Raw genomic sequence first — 24594 nt, 5'->3', positions numbered from 1 at the left:
CGCGTCTCCCCGCGTCTCCCGCGTCTCCCCGCGTCTCCCCGCGTCTCCCCGCGTCTCCCCGCGTCTCCCCGCGTCTCCCCGCCTACCCTGTATCTCCTTGCGGAGACGCTGCGTCTGTGCGGTGAGTCCTGCCCGAAGCCGCCGCGTCTCCCCGAGTCTCCGCGTCTCCGCGTCTCTCTCGGCGGCGGCGTCGACGGAGCGTGACGACAGCCGCTGCAGCTCACTGGGACGCAGCAGCAGCGACTTGGGCACACAGCGGGGACGGGACACGGACACGTCCATCTGGGGAGACACGCGGGGAGAGAGACACGGGGAGAGAGACACGGGGAGAGAGACACGGGGAGAGAGACACGGGGACACGGGGAGAGAGATACGGGGACACGGGGAAAGAGACACGGGGACACGGGGACACGGGGAGAGAGACACGGGGAGAGAGAGACGTGGAGAGAGACACGGGGAGAGAGACACGGGGAGATAGACACGGGGAGAGAGACACGGGGACACGGGGAGAGAGACACGGGGAGAGAGACACGGGGAGAGAGACACGGGGAGAGAGACGCGGGGAGAGAGACACGGGGAGAGAGACACGGGGAGAGAGACGCGGGGAGAGAGACGCGGGGAGAGAGACGCGGGGAGAGAGACGCGGGGAGAGAGACACGGGGAGAGAGACACGGGGAGAGAGACACGGGGAGAGAGACACGGGGAGAGAGACACGGGGGGAGAGACACGGGGAGATAGACACGGGGAGATAGACACGGGGAGAGAGACACGGGGACACGGGGAGAGAGACACGGGGAGAGAGACACGGGGAGAGAGATGCGGGGAGAGAGACACGGGGAGAGAGACACGGGGAGAGAGACGCGGGGAGAGAGACGCGGGGAGAGAGACGCGGGGAGAGAGACACGGGGAGAGAGACGCGGGGAGAGAGACACGGGGAGAGAGACACGGGGAGAGAGACACGGGGAGAGAGACACGGGGACACGGGGAGAGAGACACGGGGAGAGAGACACGGGGAGAGAGACGCGGGGAGAGAGACACGGGGAGAGAGACACGGGGAGAGAGACGCGGGGAGAGAGACGCGGGGAGAGAGACGCGGGGAGAGAGACGCGGGGAGAGAGACACGGGGAGAGAGACGCGGGGAGAGAGACACGGGGAGAGAGACACGGGGAGAGAGACACGGGGAGAGAGACACGGGGACACGGGGAGAGAGACACGGGGAGAGAGACACGGGGAGAGAGACGCGGGGAGAGAGACACGGGGACACGGGGAGAGAGACACGGGGAGAGAGACACGGGGAGAGAGACACGGGGAGAGAGACACGGGGAGAGAGACGCGGGGAGAGAGACGCGGGGAGAGAGACACGGGGAGAGAGACACGGGGAGAGAGACGCGGGGAGAGAGACGCGGGGAGAGAGACACGGGGAGAGAGACGCGGGGAGAGAGACACGGGGAGAGAGACACGGGGAAAGAGACGCGGGAAGAGAGACGCGGGGAGAGAGACACGGGGAGAGAGACGCGGGGAGAGAGACACGGGGAAAGAGACACGGGGAGAGAGACGCGGGGAGAGAGACACGGGGAGAGAGACGCGGGGAGAGAGACACGGGGAGAGAGACACGGGGACACGGGGAGAGAGACACGGGGAGAGAGACACGGGGAGAGAGACGCGGGGAGAGAGACACGGGGAGAGAGACACGGGGAGAGAGACACGGGGACACGGGGAAAGAGACACGGGGACACGGGGAGAGAGAGACGTGGAGAGAGACACGGGGAGAGAGACACGGGGAGAGAGACACGGGGAGAGAGACGCGGGGAGAGAGACGCGGGGAGAGAGACACGGGGAGAGAGACACGGGGAGAGAGACGCGGGGAGAGAGACACGGGGAGAGAGACACGGGGAGAGAGACACGGGGAGAGAGACACGGGGAGATAGACACGGGGACACGGGGAGAGAGACACGGGGAGAGAGACACGGGGAGAGAGACGCGGGGAGAGAGACACGGGGAGAGAGACACGGGGAGAGAGACGCGGGGAGAGAGACGCGGGGAGAGAGACGCGGGGAGAGAGACGCGGGGAGAGAGACACGGGGAGAGAGACACGGGGAGAGAGACGCGGGGAGAGAGACGCGGGGAGAGAGACACGGGGAGAGAGACACGGGGAGAGAGACGCGGGGAGAGAGACGCGGGGAGAGAGACACGGGGAGAGAGACGCGGGGAGAGAGACACGGGGAGAGAGACACGGGGAGAGAGACGCGGGGAGAGAGACGCGGGGAGAGAGACACGGGGAGAGAGACGCGGGGAGAGAGACACGGGGAGAGAGACACGGGGAGAGAGACGCGGGGAGAGAGACACGGGGAGAGAGACGCGGGGAGAGAGACACGGGGAGAGAGACACGGGGACACGGGGAGAGAGACACGGGGAGAGAGACACGGGGAGAGAGACGCGGGGAGAGAGACACGGGGAGAGAGACACGGGGAGAGAGACGCGGGGAGAGAGACACGGGGAGAGAGACGCGGGGAGAGAGACACGGGGAGAGAGACACGGGGACACGGGGAGAGAGACACGGGGAGAGAGACACGGGGACACGGGGAAAGAGACACGGGGACACGGGGAGAGAGACACGGGGAGAGAGACACGGGGGGAGAGACACGGGGAGAGACACGGGGAGAGACACGGGGAGAGAGACACGGGGGGAGAGACACGGGGAGAGAGACACGCGGGGAGAGAGACACGGGGAGAGAGACACGGGGACACGGGGAGAGAGACACGGGGAGAGAGACACGGGGACACGGGGAAAGAGACACGGGGACACGGGGAGAGAGACACGGGGAGAGAGACACGGGGAGAGAGACACGGGGACACGGGGAGAGAGACACGGGGAGAGAGACACGGGGAGAGAGACACGGGGACACGGGGAGAGAGACACGGGGAGAGAGACACGGGGAGAGAGACACGGGGAGAGAGACACGGGGAGAGAGACACGGGGAGAGAGACACGGGGAGAGAGACACGGGGAGAAAGACACGGGGACACGGGGAGAGAGACACGGGGAGAGGGACACGGGGAGAGAGACACGGGGAGAGAGACACGGGGAGAGAGACACGGGAAGAGAGACACGGGGACACGGGGAGAGAGACACGGGGACACGGGGAGAGAGACACGGGGACATGGGGAGAGAGACGGGGAGAGAGACACGGGGAGAGAGACACGGAGACAGGGGGGTGAGGTACAGATACCCACCCACCCACCCATTCATCCACCCACTCACCCACCCACCCACTCACCCACCCACTCACTCACTCACTCACTCACCCACCCACCCACCCACTCACTCACTCATACACTTACTCACTCACACACTCACTCACCCACTCACCCACCCACCCACTCACCCACCCACCCACTCACCCACCCACCCACCCACCCACCCACTCACTCACTCATACACTTACTCACTCACACACTCACTCACTCACCCACTCACCCATCCACCCACTCACCCACCCACCCACCCACTCACCCACCCACCCACCCACTCACCCACCCACCCACCCACCCACCCACCCACTCACCCACCCACTCACCCACCCACTCACTCACCCACCCACCCACCCACCCACCCACTCACCCACCCACCCACTCACCCACCCACCCACCCACTCACCCACCCACTCACCCACCCACCCACTCACCCACTCACCCACCCACTCACCCACCCACCCACTCACCCACCCACTCACCCACCCACCCACCCACCCACTCACCCACCCACCCACTCACCCACCCACTCACCCACCCACTCACCCACCCACCCACCCACCCACTCACCCACCCACTCACCCACCGCTCACCCACCCACCCACCCACCCACTCACCCACCCACTCACCCACCCACCCACCCACCCACTCACCCACCCACTCACCCACCGCTCACCTGGTGAGGCTGCAGGGGCACGGATGTGTAGATCTCGTTCAGCTGCAGCTGCTTGTGCCGCTGGAACTCGGCTAGTTCAGCCTCAGCAGCCTGCAGACTCACGTCCACTCCCTTCCACTGGTGGGACATCATCACCATCATCACCATCACCATCATCAACATCATCACCATCATCATCACCATCATCACCATCATCACCATCATCACCATCATCACCATCATCATCATCAACATCACCATCATCAACATCATCATCATCACCATCACCATCATCACCATCATCACCACCACCATCACCACCCACCCACCCACCACCCACCCACTCACCCACCCACCCACCCACTCACCCACTCACCCACCCACCCACCCACCCACTCACCCACCCACCCACTCACCCACCCACCCACCCACCCACCCACTCACTCACTCACCCACCCACCCACCCACCCACTCACTCACTCACCCACCCACCCACCCACTCACCCACTCACCCACCCGTCCACTCACCCACCCACCCACCCACCCACCCACCCACCCACCCACCCACCCACCCACCCACTCACCCACCCACCCACCCACCCACCCACCCACCCACCCACTCACCCACCCACCCACCCACTCACCCACCCACCCACTCACCCACCCACCCACCCACTCACCCAGCCACCCACTCACCCACCCACCCACCCACTCACCCACCCACCCACTCACCCACCCACCCACTCACCCACTCACCCACCCACTCACTCACCCACCCACCCACCCACTCACTCACTCACCCACCCACCCACTCACCCACCCACCCACTCACCCACCCACCCACTCACCCACCCACCCACTCACCCACCCACCCACCCACCCACTCACCCACCCACCACCCACCCACCTTCCTGCTAGACGTTTCGAGCTCTTTGCCTGCCGTGTCCAGGAGTCTCCGCTGCTCCTGCAGGGAAAGCTCCAGACGGTGGCGACGCTCACGTAGAGACAACGTCAACTGGAACAGTGACACCTCGCAGCCTGGGGGGGGGGGGGAGGGGGGGTGGGGTGTGGTGAGTCTGTGGGTCTCTGTGGTGAGTCTGTGGGTCTCTGTGGTGAGTCTGTGGGTCTCTGTGTGGTGATGAGTCTGTGGGTCTCTGTGTGGTGAGTCTGTGGGTCTCTGTGGTTAGTTTGTGGGTCTCTGTGTGGTGAGTCTGTGGGTCTCTGTGTGGTGGTGAGTCTGTGGGTCTCTGTGTGGTGATGAGTCTGTGGGTCTTTGTGTGGTGAGTCTGTGGGTCTCTGTGGTTAGTTTGTGGGTCTCTGTGTGGTGAGTCTGTGGGTCTCTGTGTGGTGGTGAGTCTGTGGGTCTCTGTGTGGTGAGTCTGTGGGTCTCTGTGTGGTGAGTCTGTGGGTCTCTGTGTGGCGAGTCTGTGGGTCTCTGTGTGGTGAGTCTGTGGGTCTCTGTGTGGTGGTGAGTCTGTGGGTCTCTGTGTGGTGATGAGTCTGTGGGTCTCTGTGTGGTGAGTCTGTGGGTCTCTGTGGTTAGTTTGTGGGTCTCTGTGTGGTGAGTCTATGGGTCTCTGTGTGGTGAGTCTGTGGGTCTCTGTGTGGTGAGTCTGTGGGTCTCTGTGTGGTGAGTCTGTGGGTCTCTGTGTGATGAGTCTGTGGGTCTCTGTGGTGAGTCTGTGGGTCTCTGTGGTGAGTCTGTGGGTCTCTGTGCGATGAGTCTGTGGGTCTCTGTGTGGTGAGTCTGTGGGTCTCTGTGTGGTGAGTCTGTGGGTCTCTGTGTGATGATGAGTCTGTGGGTCTCTATGTGGTGAGTCTGTGGGTCTCTGTGGGTCTCTGTGTGGTGAGTCTGTGGGTCTCTGTGTGGTGAATCTGTGGGTCTCTGTGTGGTGAGTCTGTGGGTCTCTGTGTGATGATGAGTCTGTGGGTCTCTGTGTGGTGAGTCTGTGTGTCTCTGTGTGAGTCTGTGTGTCTCTGTGTGGTGAGTCTGTGGGTCTCTGTGTGGTGAGTCTGTGGGTCTCTGTGTGATGAGTCTGTGGGTCTCTGTGTGGTGATGAGTCTATGGGTGTCTGTGTGAGTCTATGGGTCTCTGTGTGGTGAGTCTGTGGGTCTCTGTGTGGTGAGTCTGTGGGTCTCTGTGTGGTGAGTCTGTGGGTCTCTGTGTGGTGAGTCTATGGGTCTCTGTGTGGTGAGTCTGTGGGTCTCTGTGTGGTGACTCTGTGGGTCTCTGTGTGGTGACTCTGTGGGTCTCTATGTGGTGGTGAGTCTGTGGGTCTCTGTGTGGTGGTGAGTCTATGGGTCTCTGTGTGGTGAGTCTGTGGGTCTCTGTGTGATGAGTCTGTGGGTCTCTGTGGTGAGTCTGTGGGTCTCTGTGGTGAGTCTGTGGGTCTCTGTGCGATGAGTCTGTGGGTCTCTGTGTGGTGAGTCTATGGGTCTCTGTGTGGTGAGTCTGTGGGTCTCTGTGTGGTGAGTCTGTGGGTCTCAGTGTGGTGGTGAGTCTGTGGGTCTCTGTGTGGTGAGTCTGTGGGTCTCTGTGTGGTGGTGAGTCTGTGGGTCTCTGTGTGATGAGTCTGTGGGTCTCTGTGTGATGATGAGTCTATGGGTCTCTGTGTGGTGGTGAGTCTGTGGGTCTCTGTGTGGTGGTGAGTCTGTGGGTCTCTGTGTGGTGGTGAGTCTGTGGGTCTCTGTGTGGTGGTGAGTCTGTGGGTCTCTGTGTGGTGAGTCTGTGGGTCTCTGTGGTGAGTCTGTGGGTCTCTGTGTGGTGAGTCTGTGGGTCTCTGTGGTGAGTCTGTGGGTCTCTGTGTGATGAGTCTGTGGGTCTCTGTGTGGTGAGTCTGTGGGTCTCTGTGTGGTGGTGAGTCTGTGGGTCTCTGTGTGGTGACTCTGTGGGTCTCTGTGTGATGAGTCTGTGGGTCTCTGTGTGATGAGTCTGTGGGTCTCTGTGTGATGATGAGTCTATGGGTCTCTGTGTGAGTCTGTGGGTCTCTGTGTGATGATGAGTCTGTGGGTCTCTGTGTGAGTCTATGGGTCTCTGTGGTGAGTCTGTGGGTCTCTGTGTGATGATGAGTCTGTGGGTTTCTGTGTGGTGAGTCTGTGGGTCTCTGTGTGATGATGAGTCTGTGGGTCTCTGTGTGGTGAGTCTGTGGGTCTCTGTGTGATGATGAGTCTGTGGGTCTCTGTGTGAGTCTATGGGTCTCTGTGTGGTGAGTCTGTGGGTCTCTGTGTGGTGAGTCTGTGGGTCTCACGCAGAGACAACGTCAACTGGAACAGTGACACCTCGCAGCCTTGGGGAGGGGGGGGGGGGGGGGGGGTGGGGTGTGATGAGTCTGTGGGTCTCTGTGCGATGAGTCTGTGTGTCTCTGTGTGGTGGTGAGTCTGTGGGTCTCTGTGTGGTGAGTCTGTGGGTCTCTGTGCGATGATGAGTCTGTGGGTCTCTGTGTGGTGGTGAGTCTGTGGGTCTCTGTGTGGTGGTGAGTCTGTGGGTCTCTGTGTGGTGGTGAGTCTGTGGGTCTCTGTGTGGTGAGTCTGTGGGTCTCTGTGTGGTGGTGAGTCTATGGGTCTCTGTGTGATGATGAGTCTGTGGGTCTCTGTGTGGTGACTCTGTGGGTCTCTGTGTGGTGACTCTGTGGGTCTCTGTGTGGTGGTGAGTCTGTGGGTCTCTGTGTGGTGGTGAGTCTGTGGGTCTCTGTGTGGTGAGTCTGTGGGTCTCTGTGTGATGAGTCTGTGGGTCTCTGTGGTGAGTCTGTGGGTCTCTGTGGTGAGTCTGTGGGTCTCTGTGCGATGAGTCTGTGGGTCTCTGTGTGGTGAGTCTATGGGTCTCTGTGTGGTGAGTCTGTGGGTCTCTGTGTGGTGAGTCTGTGGGTCTCAGTGTGGTGGTGAGTCTGTGGGTCTCTGTGTGGTGAGTCTGTGGGTCTCTGTGTGGTGGTGAGTCTGTGGGTCTCTGTGTGATGAGTCTGTGGGTCTCTGTGTGATGATGAGTCTATGGGTCTCTGTGTGGTGGTGAGTCTGTGGGTCTCTGTGTGGTGGTGAGTCTGTGGGTCTCTGTGTGGTGGTGAGTCTGTGGGTCTCTGTGTGGTGGTGAGTCTGTGGGTCTCTGTGTGGTGAGTCTGTGGGTCTCTGTGGTGAGTCTGTGGGTCTCTGTGTGGTGAGTCTGTGGGTCTCTGTGGTGAGTCTGTGGGTCTCTGTGTGATGAGTCTGTGGGTCTCTGTGTGGTGAGTCTGTGGGTCTCTGTGTGGTGGTGAGTCTGTGGGTCTCTGTGTGGTGACTCTGTGGGTCTCTGTGTGATGAGTCTGTGGGTCTCTGTGTGATGAGTCTGTGGGTCTCTGTGTGATGATGAGTCTATGGGTCTCTGTGTGAGTCTGTGGGTCTCTGTGTGATGATGAGTCTGTGGGTCTCTGTGTGAGTCTATGGGTCTCTGTGGTGAGTCTGTGGGTCTCTGTGTGGTGAGTCTGTGGGTCTCACGCAGAGACAACGTCAACTGGAACAGTGACACCTCGCAGCCTTGGGGAGGGGGGGGGGGGAGGGGGGGTGGGGTGTGATGAGTCTGTGGGTCTCTGTGCGATGAGTCTGTGTGTCTCTGTGTGGTGGTGAGTCTGTGGGTCTCTGTGTGGTGAGTCTGTGGGTCTCTGTGCGATGATGAGTCTGTGGGTCTCTGTGTGGTGGTGAGTCTGTGGGTCTCTGTGTGGTGGTGAGTCTGTGGGTCTCTGTGTGGTGGTGAGTCTGTGGGTCTCTGTGTGGTGGTGAGTCTGTGGGTCTCTGTGTGGTGGTGAGTCTATGGGTCTCTGTGTGATGATGAGTCTGTGGGTCTCTGTGTGGTGAGTCTGTGGGTCTCTGTGTGGTGGTGAGTCTGTGGGTCTCTGTGTGGTGGTGAGTCTGTGGGTCTCTGTGTGGTGAGTCTGTGGGTCTCTGTGCGATGATGAGTCTGTGGGTCTCTGTGTGGTGGTGAGTCTGTGGGTCTCTGTGTGGTGGTGAGTCTGTGGGTCTCTGTGTGGTGGTGAGTCTGTGGGTCTCTGTGTGGTGAGTCTGTGGGTCTCTGTGTGGTGAGTCTGTGGGTCTCTGTGTGGTGAGTCTGTGGGTCTCTGTGTGATGAGTCTGTGGGTCTCTGTGGTGAGTCTGTGGGTCTCTGTGGTGAGTCTGTGGGTCTCTGTGCGATGAGTCTGTGGGTCTCTGTGTGGTGAGTCTGTGGGTCTCTGTGTGGTGAGTCTGTGGGTCTCTGTGTGATGATGAGTCTGTGGGTCTCTATGTGGTGAGTCTGTGGGTCTCTGTGGGTCTCTGTGTGGTGAGTCTGTGGGTCTCTGTGTGGTGAGTCTGTGGGTCTCTGTGTGATGATGAGTCTGTGGGTCTCTGTGTGGTGAGTCTGTGTGTCTCTGTGTGAGTCTGTGTGTCTCTGTGTGGTGAGTCTGTGGGTCTCTGTGTGGTGAGTCTGTGGGTCTCTGTGTGATGAGTCTGTGGGTCTCTGTGTGGTGATGAGTCTATGGGTGTCTGTGTGAGTCTATGGGTCTCTGTGTGGTGAGTCTGTGGGTCTCTGTGTGGTGAGTCTGTGGGTCTCTGTGTGGTGAGTCTGTGGGTCTCTGTGTGGTGAGTCTATGGGTCTCTGTGTGGTGAGTCTGTGGGTCTCTGTGTGGTGACTCTGTGGGTCTCTGTGTGGTGACTCTGTGGGTCTCTGTGTGGTGGTGAGTCTGTGGGTCTCTGTGTGGTGGTGAGTCTGTGGGTCTCTGTGTGGTGAGTCTGTGGGTCTCTGTGTGATGAGTCTGTGGGTCTCTGTGGTGAGTCTGTGGGTCTCTGTGGTGAGTCTGTGGGTCTCTGTGCGATGAGTCTGTGGGTCTCTGTGTGGTGAGTCTATGGGTCTCTGTGTGGTGAGTCTGTGGGTCTCTGTGTGGTGAGTCTGTGGGTCTCAGTGTGGTGGTGAGTCTGTGGGTCTCTGTGTGGTGAGTCTGTGGGTCTCTGTGTGGTGGTGAGTCTGTGGGTCTCTGTGTGATGAGTCTGTGGGTCTCTGTGTGATGATGAGTCTATGGGTCTCTGTGTGGTGGTGAGTCTGTGGGTCTCTGTGTGGTGGTGAGTCTGTGGGTCTCTGTGTGGTGGTGAGTCTGTGGGTCTCTGTGTGGTGGTGAGTCTGTGGGTCTCTGTGTGGTGAGTCTGTGGGTCTCTGTGGTGAGTCTGTGGGTCTCTGTGTGGTGAGTCTGTGGGTCTCTGTGTGGTGAGTCTGTGGGTCTCTGTGTGGTGGTGAGTCTGTGGGTCTCTGTGTGGTGGTGAGTCTGTGGGTCTCTGTGTGGTGGTGAGTCTGTGGGTCTCTGTGTGGTGAGTCTGTGGGTCTCTGTGGTGAGTCTGTGGGTCTCTGTGTGGTGAGTCTGTGGGTCTCTGTGGTGAGTCTGTGGGTCTCTGTGTGATGAGTCTGTGGGTCTCTGTGTGGTGAGTCTGTGGGTCTCTGTGTGGTGGTGAGTCTGTGGGTCTCTGTGTGGTGACTCTGTGGGTCTCTGTGTGATGAGTCTGTGGGTCTCTGTGTGATGAGTCTGTGGGTCTCTGTGTGATGATGAGTCTATGGGTCTCTGTGTGAGTCTGTGGGTCTCTGTGTGATGATGAGTCTGTGGGTCTCTGTGTGAGTCTATGGGTCTCTGTGGTGAGTCTGTGGGTCTCTGTGTGGTGAGTCTGTGGGTCTCACGCAGAGACAACGTCAACTGGAACAGTGACACCTCGCAGCCTTGGGGAGGGGGGGGGGGAGGGGGGGTGGGGTGTGATGAGTCTGTGGGTCTCTGTGCGATGAGTCTGTGTGTCTCTGTGTGGTGGTGAGTCTGTGGGTCTCTGTGTGGTGAGTCTGTGGGTCTCTGTGCGATGATGAGTCTGTGGGTCTCTGTGTGGTGGTGAGTCTGTGGGTCTCTGTGTGGTGGTGAGTCTGTGGGTCTCTGTGTGGTGGTGAGTCTGTGGGTCTCTGTGTGGTGGTGAGTCTGTGGGTCTCTGTGTGGTGGTGAGTCTATGGGTCTCTGTGTGATGATGAGTCTGTGGGTCTCTGTGTGGTGAGTCTGTGGGTCTCTGTGTGGTGGTGAGTCTGTGGGTCTCTGTGTGGTGGTGAGTCTGTGGGTCTCTGTGTGGTGAGTCTGTGGGTCTCTGTGCGATGATGAGTCTGTGGGTCTCTGTGTGGTGGTGAGTCTGTGGGTCTCTGTGTGGTGGTGAGTCTGTGGGTCTCTGTGTGGTGGTGAGTCTGTGGGTCTCTGTGTGGTGAGTCTGTGGGTCTCTGTGTGGTGAGTCTGTGGGTCTCTGTGTGGTGAGTCTGTGGGTCTCTGTGTGATGAGTCTGTGGGTCTCTGTGGTGAGTCTGTGGGTCTCTGTGGTGAGTCTGTGGGTCTCTGTGCGATGAGTCTGTGGGTCTCTGTGTGGTGAGTCTGTGGGTCTCTGTGTGGTGAGTCTGTGGGTCTCTGTGTGATGATGAGTCTGTGGGTCTCTATGTGGTGAGTCTGTGGGTCTCTGTGGGTCTCTGTGTGGTGAGTCTGTGGGTCTCTGTGTGGTGAATCTGTGGGTCTCTGTGTGGTGAGTCTGTGGGTCTCTGTGTGATGATGAGTCTGTGGGTCTCTGTGTGGTGAGTCTGTGTGTCTCTGTGTGAGTCTGTGTGTCTCTGTGTGGTGAGTCTGTGGGTCTCTGTGTGGTGAGTCTGTGGGTCTCTGTGTGATGAGTCTGTGGGTCTCTGTGTGGTGATGAGTCTATGGGTGTCTGTGTGAGTCTATGGGTCTCTGTGTGGTGAGTCTGTGGGTCTCTGTGTGGTGAGTCTGTGGGTCTCTGTGTGGTGAGTCTGTGGGTCTCTGTGTGGTGAGTCTATGGGTCTCTGTGTGGTGAGTCTGTGGGTCTCTGTGTGGTGACTCTGTGGGTCTCTGTGTGGTGACTCTGTGGGTCTCTGTGTGGTGGTGAGTCTGTGGGTCTCTGTGTGGTGGTGAGTCTGTGGGTCTCTGTGTGGTGAGTCTGTGGGTCTCTGTGTGATGAGTCTGTGGGTCTCTGTGGTGAGTCTGTGGGTCTCTGTGGTGAGTCTGTGGGTCTCTGTGCGATGAGTCTGTGGGTCTCTGTGTGGTGAGTCTATGGGTCTCTGTGTGGTGAGTCTGTGGGTCTCTGTGTGGTGAGTCTGTGGGTCTCAGTGTGGTGGTGAGTCTGTGGGTCTCTGTGTGGTGAGTCTGTGGGTCTCTGTGTGGTGGTGAGTCTGTGGGTCTCTGTGTGATGAGTCTGTGGGTCTCTGTGTGATGATGAGTCTATGGGTCTCTGTGTGGTGGTGATTCTGTGGGTCTCTGTGTGGTGGTGAGTCTGTGGGTCTCTGTGTGGTGGTGAGTCTGTGGGTCTCTGTGTGGTGGTGAGTCTGTGGGTCTCTGTGTGGTGAGTCTGTGGGTCTCTGTGGTGAGTCTGTGGGTCTCTGTGTGGTGAGTCTGTGGGTCTCTGTGGTGAGTCTGTGGGTCTCTGTGTGATGAGTCTGTGGGTCTCTGTGTGGTGAGTCTGTGGGTCTCTGTGTGGTGGTGAGTCTGTGGGTCTCTGTGTGGTGACTCTGTGGGTCTCTGTGTGATGAGTCTGTGGGTCTCTGTGTGATGAGTCTGTGGGTCTCTGTGTGATGATGAGTCTATGGGTCTCTGTGTGAGTCTGTGGGTCTCTGTGTGATGATGAGTCTGTGGGTCTCTGTGTGAGTCTATGGGTCTCTGTGGTGAGTCTGTGGGTCTCTGTGTGATGATGAGTCTGTGGGTTTCTGTGTGGTGAGTCTGTGGGTCTCTGTGTGATGATGAGTCTGTGGGTCTCTGTGTGGTGAGTCTGTGGGTCTCTGTGTGATGATGAGTCTGTGGGTCTCTGTGTGAGTCTATGGGTCTCTGTGTGGTGAGTCTGTGGGTCTCTGTGTGGTGAGTCTGTGGGTCTCACGCAGAGACAACGTCAACTGGAACAGTGACACCTCGCAGCCTTGGGGAGGGGGGGGGGGAGGGGGGGGTGGGGTGTGATGAGTCTGTGGGTCTCTGTGCGATGAGTCTGTGTGTCTCTGTGTGGTGGTGAGTCTGTGGGTCTCTGTGTGGTGAGTCTGTGGGTCTCTGTGCGATGATGAGTCTGTGGGTCTCTGTGTGGTGGTGAGTCTGTGGGTCTCTGTGTGGTGGTGAGTCTGTGGGTCTCTGTGTGGTGGTGAGTCTGTGGGTCTCTGTGTGGTGGTGAGTCTGTGGGTCTCTGTGTGGTGGTGAGTCTATGGGTCTCTGTGTGATGATGAGTCTGTGGGTCTCTGTGTGGTGAGTCTGTGGGTCTCTGTGTGGTGGTGAGTCTGTGGGTCTCTGTGTGGTGGTGAGTCTGTGGGTCTCTGTGTGGTGAGTCTGTGGGTCTCTGTGCGATGATGAGTCTGTGGGTCTCTGTGTGGTGGTGAGTCTGTGGGTCTCTGTGTGGTGGTGAGTCTGTGGGTCTCTGTGTGGTGGTGAGTCTGTGGGTCTCTGTGTGGTGAGTCTGTGGGTCTCTGTGTGATGAGTCTATGGGTCTCTGTGTGGTGACTCTGTGGGTCTCTGTGTGGTGACTCTGTGGGTCTCTGTGTGGTGGTGAGTCTGTGGGTCTCTGTGTGGTGGTGAGTCTGTGGGTCTCTGTGTGGTGAGTCTGTGGGTCTCTGTGTGATGAGTCTGTGGGTCTCTGTGGTGAGTCTGTGGGTCTCTGTGGTGAGTCTGTGGGTCTCTGTGCGATGAGTCTGTGGGTCTCTGTGTGGTGAGTCTATGGGTCTCTGTGTGGTGAGTCTGTGGGTCTCTGTGTGGTGAGTCTGTGGGTCTCAGTGTGGTGGTGAGTCTGTGGGTCTCTGTGTGGTGAGTCTGTGGGTCTCTGTGTGGTGGTGAGTCTGTGGGTCTCTGTGTGATGAGTCTGTGGGTCTCTGTGTGATGATGAGTCTATGGGTCTCTGTGTGGTGGTGAGTCTGTGGGTCTCTGTGTGGTGGTGAGTCTGTGGGTCTCTGTGTGGTGGTGAGTCTGTGGGTCTCTGTGTGGTGGTGAGTCTGTGGGTCTCTGTGTGGTGAGTCTGTGGGTCTCTGTGGTGAGTCTGTGGGTCTCTGTGTGGTGAGTCTGTGGGTCTCTGTGGTGAGTCTGTGGGTCTCTGTGTGATGAGTCTGTGGGTCTCTGTGTGGTGAGTCTGTGGGTCTCTGTGTGGTGGTGAGTCTGTGGGTCTCTGTGTGGTGACTCTGTGGGTCTCTGTGTGATGAGTCTGTGGGTCTCTGTGTGATGAGTCTGTGGGTCTCTGTGTGATGATGAGTCTATGGGTCTCTGTGTGATGATGAGTCTGTGGGTCTCTGTGTGAGTCTATGGGTCTCTGTGGTGAGTCTGTGGGTCTCTGTGTGGTGAGTCTGTGGGTCTCACGCAGAGACAACGTCAACTGGAACAGTGACACCTCGCAGCCTTGGGGAGGGGGGGGGGGAGGGGGGGGTGGGGTGTGATGAGTCTGTGGGTCTCTGTGCGATGAGTCTGTGTGTCTCTGTGTGGTGGTGAGTCTGTGGGTCTCTGTGTGGTGAGTCTGTGGGTCTCTGTGCGATGATGAGTCTGTGGGTCTCTGTGTGGTGGTGAGTCTGTGGGTCTCTGTGTGGTGGTGAGTCTGTGGGTCTCTGTGTGGTGGTGAGTCTGTGGGTCTCTGTGTGGTGGTGAGTCTGTGGGTCTCTGTGTGGTGGTGAGTCTATGGGTCTCTGTGTGATGATGAGTCTGTGGGTCTCTGTGTGGTGAGTCTGTGGGTCTCTGTGTGGTGGTGAGTCTGTGGGTCTCTGTGTGGTGGTGAGTCTGTGGGTCTCTGTGTGGTGAGTCTGTGGGTCTCTGTGCGATGATGAGTCTGTGGGTCTCTGTGTGGTGGTGAGTCTGTGGGTCTCTGTGTGGTGGTGAGTCTGTGGGTCTCTGTGTGGTGGTGAGTCTGTGGGTCTCTGTGTGGTGAGTCTGTGGGTCTCTGTGTGGTGGTGAGTCTATGGGTCTCTGTGTGATGATGAGTCTGTGGGTCTCTGTGTGGTGAGTCTGTGGGTCTCTGTGTGGTGGTGAGTCTGTGGGTCTCTGTGTGGTGGTGAGTCTGTGGGTCTCTGTGTGGTGAGTCTGTGGGTCTCTGTGCGATGATGAGTCTGTGGGTCTCTGTGTGGTGGTGAGTCTATGGGTCTCTGTGTGGTGATGAGTCTGTGGGTCTCTGTGTGGTGGTGAGTCTGTGGGTCTCTGTGTGGTGAGTCTATGCGTCTCTGTGTGGTGGTGAGTCTGTGGGTCTCTGTGTGGTGGTGAGTCTGTGGGTCTCTGTGTGGTGGTGACTCTGTGTGTCTCTGTGTGAGTCTGTGTGTCTCTGTGTGAGTCTGTGTGTCTCTGTGTGAGGACTCTGTGTGTCTCTGTGTGAGTCTGTGTGTCTCTGTGTGTCTCTGTGTGGTGGTGACTCTGTGTGTCTCTGTGTGAGTCTGTGTGTCTCTGTGTGAGTCTGTGTGTCTCTGTGTGACTCTGTGTGTCTCTGTGTGTCTCTGTGTGACTCTGTGTGACTCTGTGTGTCTCTGTGTGTCTCTGTATGACTCTGTGTGACTCTGTGTGTCTCTGTGTGACTATGTGTGTCTCTGTGTGACTCTGTGTGTCTCTGTGTGAGTCTGTGTGTCTCTGTGTGACTCTGTGTGTCTCTGTGTGACTCTGTGTGTCTCTGTGTGTCTCTGTGTGACTCTGTGTGACTCTGTGTGAGTCTGGGTGTCTCTGTGTGTCTCTGTGTGTCTCTGTGTGACTCTGTGTGTCTCTGTGTGACTCTGTGTGTCTCTGTGTGACTCTGTGTGACTCTGTGTGACTCTGTGTGTCTCTGTGTGACTCTGTGTGTCTCTGTGTGACTCTGTGTGTCTCTGTGTGAGTCTGTGTGTCTCTGTGTGAGTCTGTGTGTCTCTGTGTGAGGACTCTGTGTGTCTCTGTGTGAGTCTGTGTGTCTCTGTGTGTCTCTGTGTGGTGGTGACTCTGTGTGTCTCTGTGTGAGTCTGTGTGTCTCTGTGTGAGTCTGTGTGTCTCTGTGTGACTCTGTGTGTCTCTGTGTGTCTCTGTGTGACTCTGTGTGACTCTGTGTGTCTCTGTGTGTCTCTGTGTGACTCTGTGTGACTCTGTGTGTCTCTGTGTGACTATGTGTGTCTCTGTGTGACTCTGTGTGTCTCTGTGTGAGTCTGTGTGTCTCTGTGTGACTCTGTGTGTCTCTGTGTGACTCTGTGTGTCTCTGTGTGACTCTGTGTGACTCTGTGTGAGTCTGGGTGTCTCTGTGTGTCTCTGTGTGTCTCTGTGTGACTCTGTGTGTCTCTGTGTGACTCTGTGTGTCTCTGTGTGACTCTGTGTGACTCTGTGTGACTCTGTGTGTCTCTGTGTGACTCTGTGTGTCTCTGTGTGACTCTGTGTGTCTCTGTGTGAGTCTGTGTGTCTCTGTGTGACTCTGTGGGTCTCTGTGTGACTCTGTGTGTCTCTGTGTGACTCTGTGTGACTCTGTGTGTCTCTGTGTGAGTCTGTGTGTCTCTGTGTGTCTCTGTGTGGTGACTCTGTGTGTCTCTGTGTGTCTCTGTGTGTCTCTGTGTGGTGACCCTGTATGTCTCTGTGTGTCTCTGTGTGTCTCTGTGTGACTCTGTGTGTCTCTGTGTGTCTCTGTGTGACTCTGTGTGACTCTGTGTGTCTCTGTGTGACTCTGTGTGTCTCTGTGTGTCTCTGCGTGTCTCTGTGTGGTGACTCTGTGTGTCTCTGTGTGTCTCTGAGTGACTCTGTGTGACTCTGTGTGACTCTGTGTGTCTCTGTGTGACTCTGTGTGTCTCTGTGTGTCTCTGTGTGTCTCTGTGTGACTCTGTGTGACTCTGTGTGTCTCTGTGTGTCTCTGTGTGACTCTGTGTGACTCTGTGTGTCTCTATGTGACTCTGTGTGTCTCTGTGTGTCTCTGTGTGACTCTGTGTGTCTCTGTGTGACTCTGTGTGTCTCTGTGTGTCTCTGTGTGTCTCTGTGTGTCTCTGTGTGACTCTATGTGTCTCTGTGTGAGTCTGTGTGTCTCTGTGTGGTGAGTCTGTGTGTCTCTGTGTGTCTCTGTGCGAGGACTCTGTGTGTCTCTGTGTGTCTCTGTGTGACTCTATGGGTCTCTGTGTGTCTCTGTGTAGTGACTCTGTGTGTCTCTGTGTGTCTCTGTGTGACTCTATGGGTCTCTGTGGGTCTCTGTGTGTCTCTGTGTGGTGTCTCTGTGTGTCTCTGTGTAGTGAGTCTGTGTGTCTCTGTGTGTCTCTGTGTGTCTCTGTGTGTCTCTGTGTGAGTCTGTGTGTCTCTGTGTGACTCTGTGTGTCTCTGTGTGTCTCTGTGTGACTCTGTGTGTCTCTGTGTGTCTCTGTGTGTCTCTGTGTGTCTCTGTGTGAGTCTGTGTGTCTCTGTGTGTCTCTGTGTGACTCTGTGTGTCTCTGTGTGTCTCTGTGTGACTCTGTGTGTCTCTGTGTGTCTCTGTGTGACTCTGTGTGTCTCTGTGTGAGTCTGTGGGTCTCTGTGTGTCTCTGTGTGGTGTCTCTGTGTGTCTCTGTGTAGTGAGTCTGTGTGTCTCTGTGTGTCTCTGTGTGTCTCTGTGTGTCTCTGTGTGTCTCTGTGTGAGTCTGTGTGTCTCTGTGTGACTCTGTGTGTCTCTGTGTGTCTCTGTGTGTCTCTGTGTGTCTCTGTGTGAGTCTGTGTGTCTCTGTGTGACTCTGTGTGTCTCTGTGTGTCTCTGTGTGGTGTCTCTGTGTGTCTCTGTGTAGTGAGTCTGTGTGTCTCTGTGTGTCTCTGTGTGTCTCTGTGTGTCTCTGTGTGAGTCTGTGTGTCTCTGTGTGTCTCTGTGTGTCTCTGTGTGGTGTCTCTGTGTGTCTCTGTGTGGTGTCTCTGTGTGTCTCTGTGTGGTGAGTCTGTGTGTCTCTGTGTGTCTCTGTGTGTCTCTGTGTGGTGACCCTGTATGTCTCTGTGTGTCTCTATGTGTCTCTGTGTGACTCTGTGTGTCTCTGTGTGTCTCTGTGTGTCTCTGTGTGACTCTGTGTGACTCTGTGTGACTCTGTGTGTCTCTGTGTGACTCTGTGTGTCTCTGTGTGACTCTGTGTGTCTCTGTGTGAGTCTGTGTGTCTCTGTGTGACTCTGTGGGTCTCTGTGTGACTCTGTGTGTCTCTGTGTGACTCTGTGTGACTCTGTGTGTCTCTGTGTGAGTCTGTGTGTCTCTGTGTGTCTCTGTGTGGTGACTCTGTGTGTCTCTGTGTGTCTCTGTGTGTCTCTGTGTGGTGACCCTGTATGTCTCTGTGTGTCTCTGTGTGTCTCTGTGTGACTCTGTGTGTCTCTGTGTGTCTCTGTGTGACTCTGTGTGACTCTGTGTGTCTCTGTGTGACTCTGTGTGTCTCTGTGTGTCTCTGCGTGTCTCTGTGTGGTGACTCTGTGTGTCTCTGTGTGTCTCTGAGTGACTCTGTGTGACTCTGTGTGACTCTGTGTGTCTCTGTGTGACTCTGTGTGTCTCTGTGTGTCTCTGTGTGTCTCTGTGTGACTCTGTGTGACTCTGTGTGTCTCTGTGTGTCTCTGTGTGTCTCTGTGTGACTCTGTGTGACTCTGTGTGTCTCTATGTGACTCTGTGTGTCTCTGTGTGTCTCTGTGTGACTCTGTGTGTCTCTGTGTGACTCTGTGTGTCTCTGTGTGTCTCTGTGTGTCTCTGTGTGTCTCTGTGTGACTCTATGTGTCTCTGTGTGAGTCTGTGTGTCTCTGTGTGGTGAGTCTGTGTGTCTCTGTGTGTCTCTGTGCGAGGACTCTGTGTGTCTCTGTGTGTCTCTGTGTGACTCTATGGGTCTCTGTGTGTCTCTGTGTAGTGACTCTGTGTGTCTCTGTGTGTCTCTGTGTGACTCTATGGGTCTCTGTGGGTCTCTGTGTGTCTCTGTGTGGTGTCTCTGTGTGTCTCTGTGTAGTGAGTCTGTGTGTCTCTGTGTGTCTCTGTGTGTCTCTGTGTGTCTCTGTGTGAGTCTGTGTGTCTCTGTGTGACTCTGTGTGTCTCTGTGTGTCTCTGTGTGACTCTGTGTGTCTCTGTGTGTCTCTGTGTGTCTCTGTGTGTCTTTGTGTGAGTCTGTGTGTCTCTGTGTGTCTCTGTGTGACTCTGTGTGTCTCTGTGTGTCTCTGTGTGACTCTGTGTGTCTCTGTGTGAGTCTGTGTGTCTCTGTGTGACTCTGTGTGTCTCTGTGTGTCTCTGTGTGACTCTGTGTGTCTCTGTGTGTCTCTGTGTGTCTCTGTGTGTCTTTGTGTGAGTCTGTGTGTCTCTGTGTGTCTCTGTGTGACTCTGTGTGTCTCTGTGTGTCTCTGTGTGACTCTGTGTGTCTCTGTGTGAGTCTGTGTGTCTCTGTGTGACTCTGTGTGTCTCTGTGTGTCTCTGTGTGGTGTCTCTGTGTGTCTCTGTGTAGTGAGTCTGTGTGTCTCTGTGTGTCTCTGTGTGTCTCTGTGTGTCTCTGTGTGAGTCTGTGTGTCTCTGTGTGTCTCTGTGTGTCTCTGTGTGGTGTCTCTGTGTGTCTCTGTGTGGTGAGTCTGTGTGTCTCTGTGTGTCTCTGTGTGTCTCTGTGTGGTGAGTCTGTGTGTCTCTGTGTGTCTCTGTGTGTCTCTGTGTGTCTCTGTGTGACTCTGTGTGTCTCTGTGTGTCTCTGTGTGGTGAGTCTGTGTGTCTCTGTGTGTCTCTGTGTGAGTCTGTGTGTCTCTGTGTGTCTCTGTGTGAGTCTGTGTGTCTCTGTGTGGTGTCTCTGTGTGGTGAGTCTGTGTGTCTCTGTGTGTCTCTGTGTGACTCTGTGTGTCTCTGTGTGTCTCTGTGTGGTGTCTCTGTGTGTCTCTGTGTGTCTCTGTGTGTCTCTGTGTGTCTCTGTGTGGTGAGTCTGTGTGTCTCTGTGTGTCTCTGTGTGAGTCTGTGTGTCTCTGTGTGTCTCTGTGTGAGTCTGTGTGTCTCTGTGTGGTGTCTCTGTGTGGTGAGTCTGTGTGTCTCACCTGGTGGGCAAGTGTCCAGGTCCCACCCAGCCGAGTCTGAATCGGAGCCACGGGAGTCATCATCGTCACCATCCTCCTCATCATCATCCTCCACCTCCTCCTCCTCCTCCTCCGCATCCTCATCATCATCATCCTCCTCTCCTGCTGCTGCTGCTGATGCTGGTCGCTGTGTCCGGCCGGCTTGCCTGGCACGCCCAGAGGGTGGACTACATCGTCATCATCGTCATCATCATCGGTAGTATCATCATCATCATCGGTAGAAGTGTCATCATCATCGGTAGAAGTAAATCAGTGGACACCAACCAACCACTCAGCTGACACCACCACCCACTCACCACTCCACCCACCTCACCCACCCACCCACCTCACCACCCTCCCACACTCACCCACCCACCCACCACTCACTCACCCACCACACCCACCCACTCACCACCACCCACCCACTCACCACCTCACCTACCCACCCACCCACCCACCCACCCACTCACCCACACCACACCCACCCACCCACCACCCACACTCACCCACCCACTCCACCCACCCACCCACCCACCACCCACCCACCCACTCCACCCCACCCACCCACCCACTCACCCACCTCACCCACCCACTCACCCACCACCCACCCACCCACCCACCTCCCACACTCACCCACCCACCCACCCACCCACACCTCCCACACCCACCCACCCCACCCACCCACCACCACCCACCCACCCACCCACCCACCCACCCACCCACTCACCCACCCCCCACACCACCCACCCACCCACCCACTCACCCACCTCCCACCCACACCCACCCCACCCACCCACTCACCCACCCCCCACACCACCCACCCACCCCCCACTCACCCCACCTCACCCACCACCCACCCACCCACCCACCCCACCCCCACCCACTCACCCACCCACCCACCCACTCACCCCCACCTCACACCACCCACCCACCCACCCACCCACCTCCCACACTCACCCACCCACCCACCCACCCACACCACCCCCACACTCACCCACCCACCCCTCCACTCACCTACCCACCCACTCACCCACCCACCCACCCACTCACCCACCTACCCACCCACTCACCCACCTCCCACACTCACCCACCCACCCACCCACTCACCCACCTCCCACACACCACCCACCCACCCACCCACCCAGTCACCTCCCACCCACCTCACCTCACCCACCCACCCACCTCACCCACCCACCCCACCACTCACCCACCCACCCACCCACTCACCCACCCACCCACACTCACCCACCCCCACCCCACCCACCCACTCCCACCCTCCCACACTCACCCACCCACCCACCCAGTCACCCCCCACACTCACCCACCCACCCCTCCACTCACCCACTCACCTACCCACCCACTCACCCACCCACCCACCCACTCACACCCACCCACCCACTCACCCACCTCCCACACTCACCCACCCACTCACCCACCCACTCACCCACCCACTCACCCACCCCACCCACCCACTCACCCACCTCCCACACTCACCCACCCACTCACCCACCCACCCACTCACCCACTCACCTACCCACCCACTCACCCACCCACCCACCCACTCACCCACCTCCCACACTCACCCACCCACTCACCCACCCACTCACCCACCCACCCACCCCCACACTCACCCACCCACTCACCCACCCCCCACACTCACCCACGGCTGCCCCAGTGGTGTCCACCTTGCGGGGCCTACTCCTGAAGGCCACTCACTCACCCACCCACTCACCCACACACCCACCCACTCACCCCCCCACCCACCCACCCACTCATTCACCCACCCACTCACCCACTCACCCACCCACCCACTCACCCACCCCCCACACTCACCCACGGCTGCCCCAGCGGTGTCCACCTTGCGGGGCCTACTCCTGAAGGCCACTCACTCACCCACACACCCACCCACACACCCACCCACACACCCACCCACTCACCCCCCCACTCACCCCCCCACTCACTCCCCCACTCACCCCCCACTCACCCACCCACCCACTCATCCACTCACTCACCCCCCCCACTCACCCACTCACCCCCCCACTCACCCCCCACACTCACCCACGGCTGCCCCAGTGGTGTCCACCTTGCGGGGCCTACTCCTGAAGGACCTGGTGAGGAACGGGGTGAGGCCGGGCCCGGCCACGCCAGCCACGCTGCCGGCAAACTCCGCGGTGAGCGCGGTGAGGGTCGACTCCAGGCGGCGAACCTCCAGCCGGTGAGACTCCACCACGGACGAGCACTCGCTCACCCTCGCCTGGAGGGGAAGGGGTGAGGGGGAAGGGGTGGAGGTTTGTGGATCACTCACCCACCTACTCACCCACTCACTCTCACCTAATCACTCATTCACCCACTCACTCACCTACTCACTCACCTACTCACTCACCCACCCACCCACTCACTCACCCACTCACCCACCCACTCACCCACTCACCCACCCACTCACCCACTCACCCACCCACTCATCCACTCACCTACTCACTCATTCACCCACTCACCCACCCACTCACCCACTCACCCACTCACCTACTCACTCACCCACTCACCCACCAACCCACCCACCCACCCACTCACCCACCCACCCACTCACCCACCCACCCACCCACTCACCCACTCACCCACCCACTCACCCACCCACCCACTCACTCACCCACCCACCCACCCACCCACCCACCCACTCACCCACCCACTCACCCACCCACCCACCCACCCACTCACTCACTCACTCACCCACCTACTCACTCACCCACTCACCCACCCACCCACTCACTCATCCACCCACTCACCCACCCACCCACTCACCCACCCACCCACCCAGTCACCCACCCACTCACCCACCCACTCACTCACCCACTCACCCACTCACCCACCCACCCACTCACCCACTCACCCACTCACCCACCCACTCACCCACCCACCGCCCCACCCACCCACCCACTCACTCACCCACTCACCCACCCACCCACCCACTCACTCATCCACCCACTCACCCACCCACTCACCCACTCACACCCCCATCCACCTGTGCCACCCTGCCCTGTTGCTGCCACTGCTGCAGCTGCAGCTGCAGGTGCAGCTGCAGCTGTTGCTGCTGCAGGTGTCCCAGCAGGGCCACCCACTCACCCACCCACCCACTCACTCACCCACTCACCCACCCACTCACCCACCCACCCACTCACCCACCCACTCACTCACCCACTCACCCACTCACCCACCCACCCACCCACTCACCCACCCACCCACCCACTCACCCACTCACCCACCCACTCACCCACTCACTCACTCATTCACTCATTCACCCACTCACCCACCCACCCACTCACCCACTCATTCATTCACTCATTCACCCACCCACTCACCCCACCCACTCACTCACTCACCCACTCACCCACTCACTCACCCACTCACCCCCCCACCCCCCACCCACCTGTGCCACCCTGCCCTGCTGCTGCCCACTGCTGCAGTTGCAGGTGCAGCTGTTGCTGCTGCAGCTGTCCCAGCAGGGCCACCCACTCACCCACCCACCCACTCACTCACCCACTCACCCACCCACCCACCCACTCACCCACCCACTCACTCACCCACCCACCCACCCACTCACTCACCCACTCACCCACTCACCCACCGACCCACCCACTCACCCACCCACCCACCCACTCACCCACCCACTCACTCACCCACTCACCCACTCACCCACCCACCCACCCACTCACCCACCCACCCACCCACCCACTCACCCACTCACCCACCCACTCACCCACTCACTCACTCATTCACTCATTCACCCACTCACCCACCCACCCACTCACCCACTCATTCATTCACTCATTCACCCACCCACTCACCCACCCACTCACTCACTCACCCACTCACCCACTCACTCACCCACTCACCCCCCCCACCCCCCACCCACCTGTGCCACCCTGCCCTGCTGCTGCCACTGCTGCAGTTGCAGGTGCAGCTGTTGCTGCTGCAGCTGTCCCAGCAGGGCCACCAACTCACCCACTCACCCACCCACTCACCCACTTACCCACCCACCCACCCACTCACTCACCCACCCACCCACTCACCCACCCACCCACTCACTCACCCACCCACCCACTCACCCACTCACCCACCCACTCACCCACCCACCCACCCACTCACCCACTCACTCACTCATTCACTCATTCACCCACTCACCCACCCACCCACTCACCCACTCATTCATTCACTCATTCACCCACCCACTCACCCACCCACTCACTCACTCACCCACTCACCCACTCACTCACCCACTCACCCCCCCACCCCCCCACCCACCTGTGCCACCCTGCCCTGCTGCTGCCACTGCTGCAGTTGCAGGTGCAGCTGTTGCTGCTGCAGCTGTCCCAGCAGGGCCACCAACTCACCCACTCACCCACCCACTCACCCACTCACCCACCCACCCACTCACTCACCCACCCACCCACCCACCCACCCACCCACTCACCCACCCACTCACCCACCCACCCACCCACTCACCCACCCACCCACTCACCCACCCACCCACTCACCCACTCACCCACCCACTCACCCACCCACTCATTCACTCACCCACCCACTCATTCACCCACCCACCCACTCACCCACTCACCCACCCACCCACCCACCCACTCACCCACTCACCCACCCACCCACTCACCCACTCACCCACCCACCCACCCACCCACTCACCCACCCACTCACCCACCCACCCACTCACCCACTCACCCACCCACTCACCCACTCAC

The 24594-nt window shown here is 58.6% G+C and overlaps 1 protein-coding gene across 1 annotated transcript; it reads right to left on the bottom strand.

Moving 5' to 3' along the window:
* Positions 1 to 220: 220 nt before the first annotated feature.
* Positions 221 to 22934, bottom strand: LOC144954686 (uncharacterized; the record flags this gene model as incomplete). The annotated part of the gene is made up of 5 exons (XM_078885121.1): positions 221 to 243; positions 3921 to 4017; positions 19898 to 20013; positions 21905 to 22100; positions 22866 to 22934. Coding segments are annotated over 5 exons (501 nt in total), but the record flags the coding sequence as incomplete, so codon positions are not given.
* Positions 22935 to 24594: the final 1660 nt, after the last annotated feature.

This window comes from Lampetra fluviatilis, unplaced genomic scaffold, assembly GCF_964198595.1.
Source record: "Lampetra fluviatilis unplaced genomic scaffold, kcLamFluv1.1 SCAFFOLD_696, whole genome shotgun sequence".
Classification (NCBI taxonomy): Eukaryota; Metazoa; Chordata; class Hyperoartia; order Petromyzontiformes; family Petromyzontidae; genus Lampetra; species Lampetra fluviatilis.
Note: the sequence above shows the minus strand (reverse complement) of the source record. Positions and strands in the feature narration are given on the sequence as shown.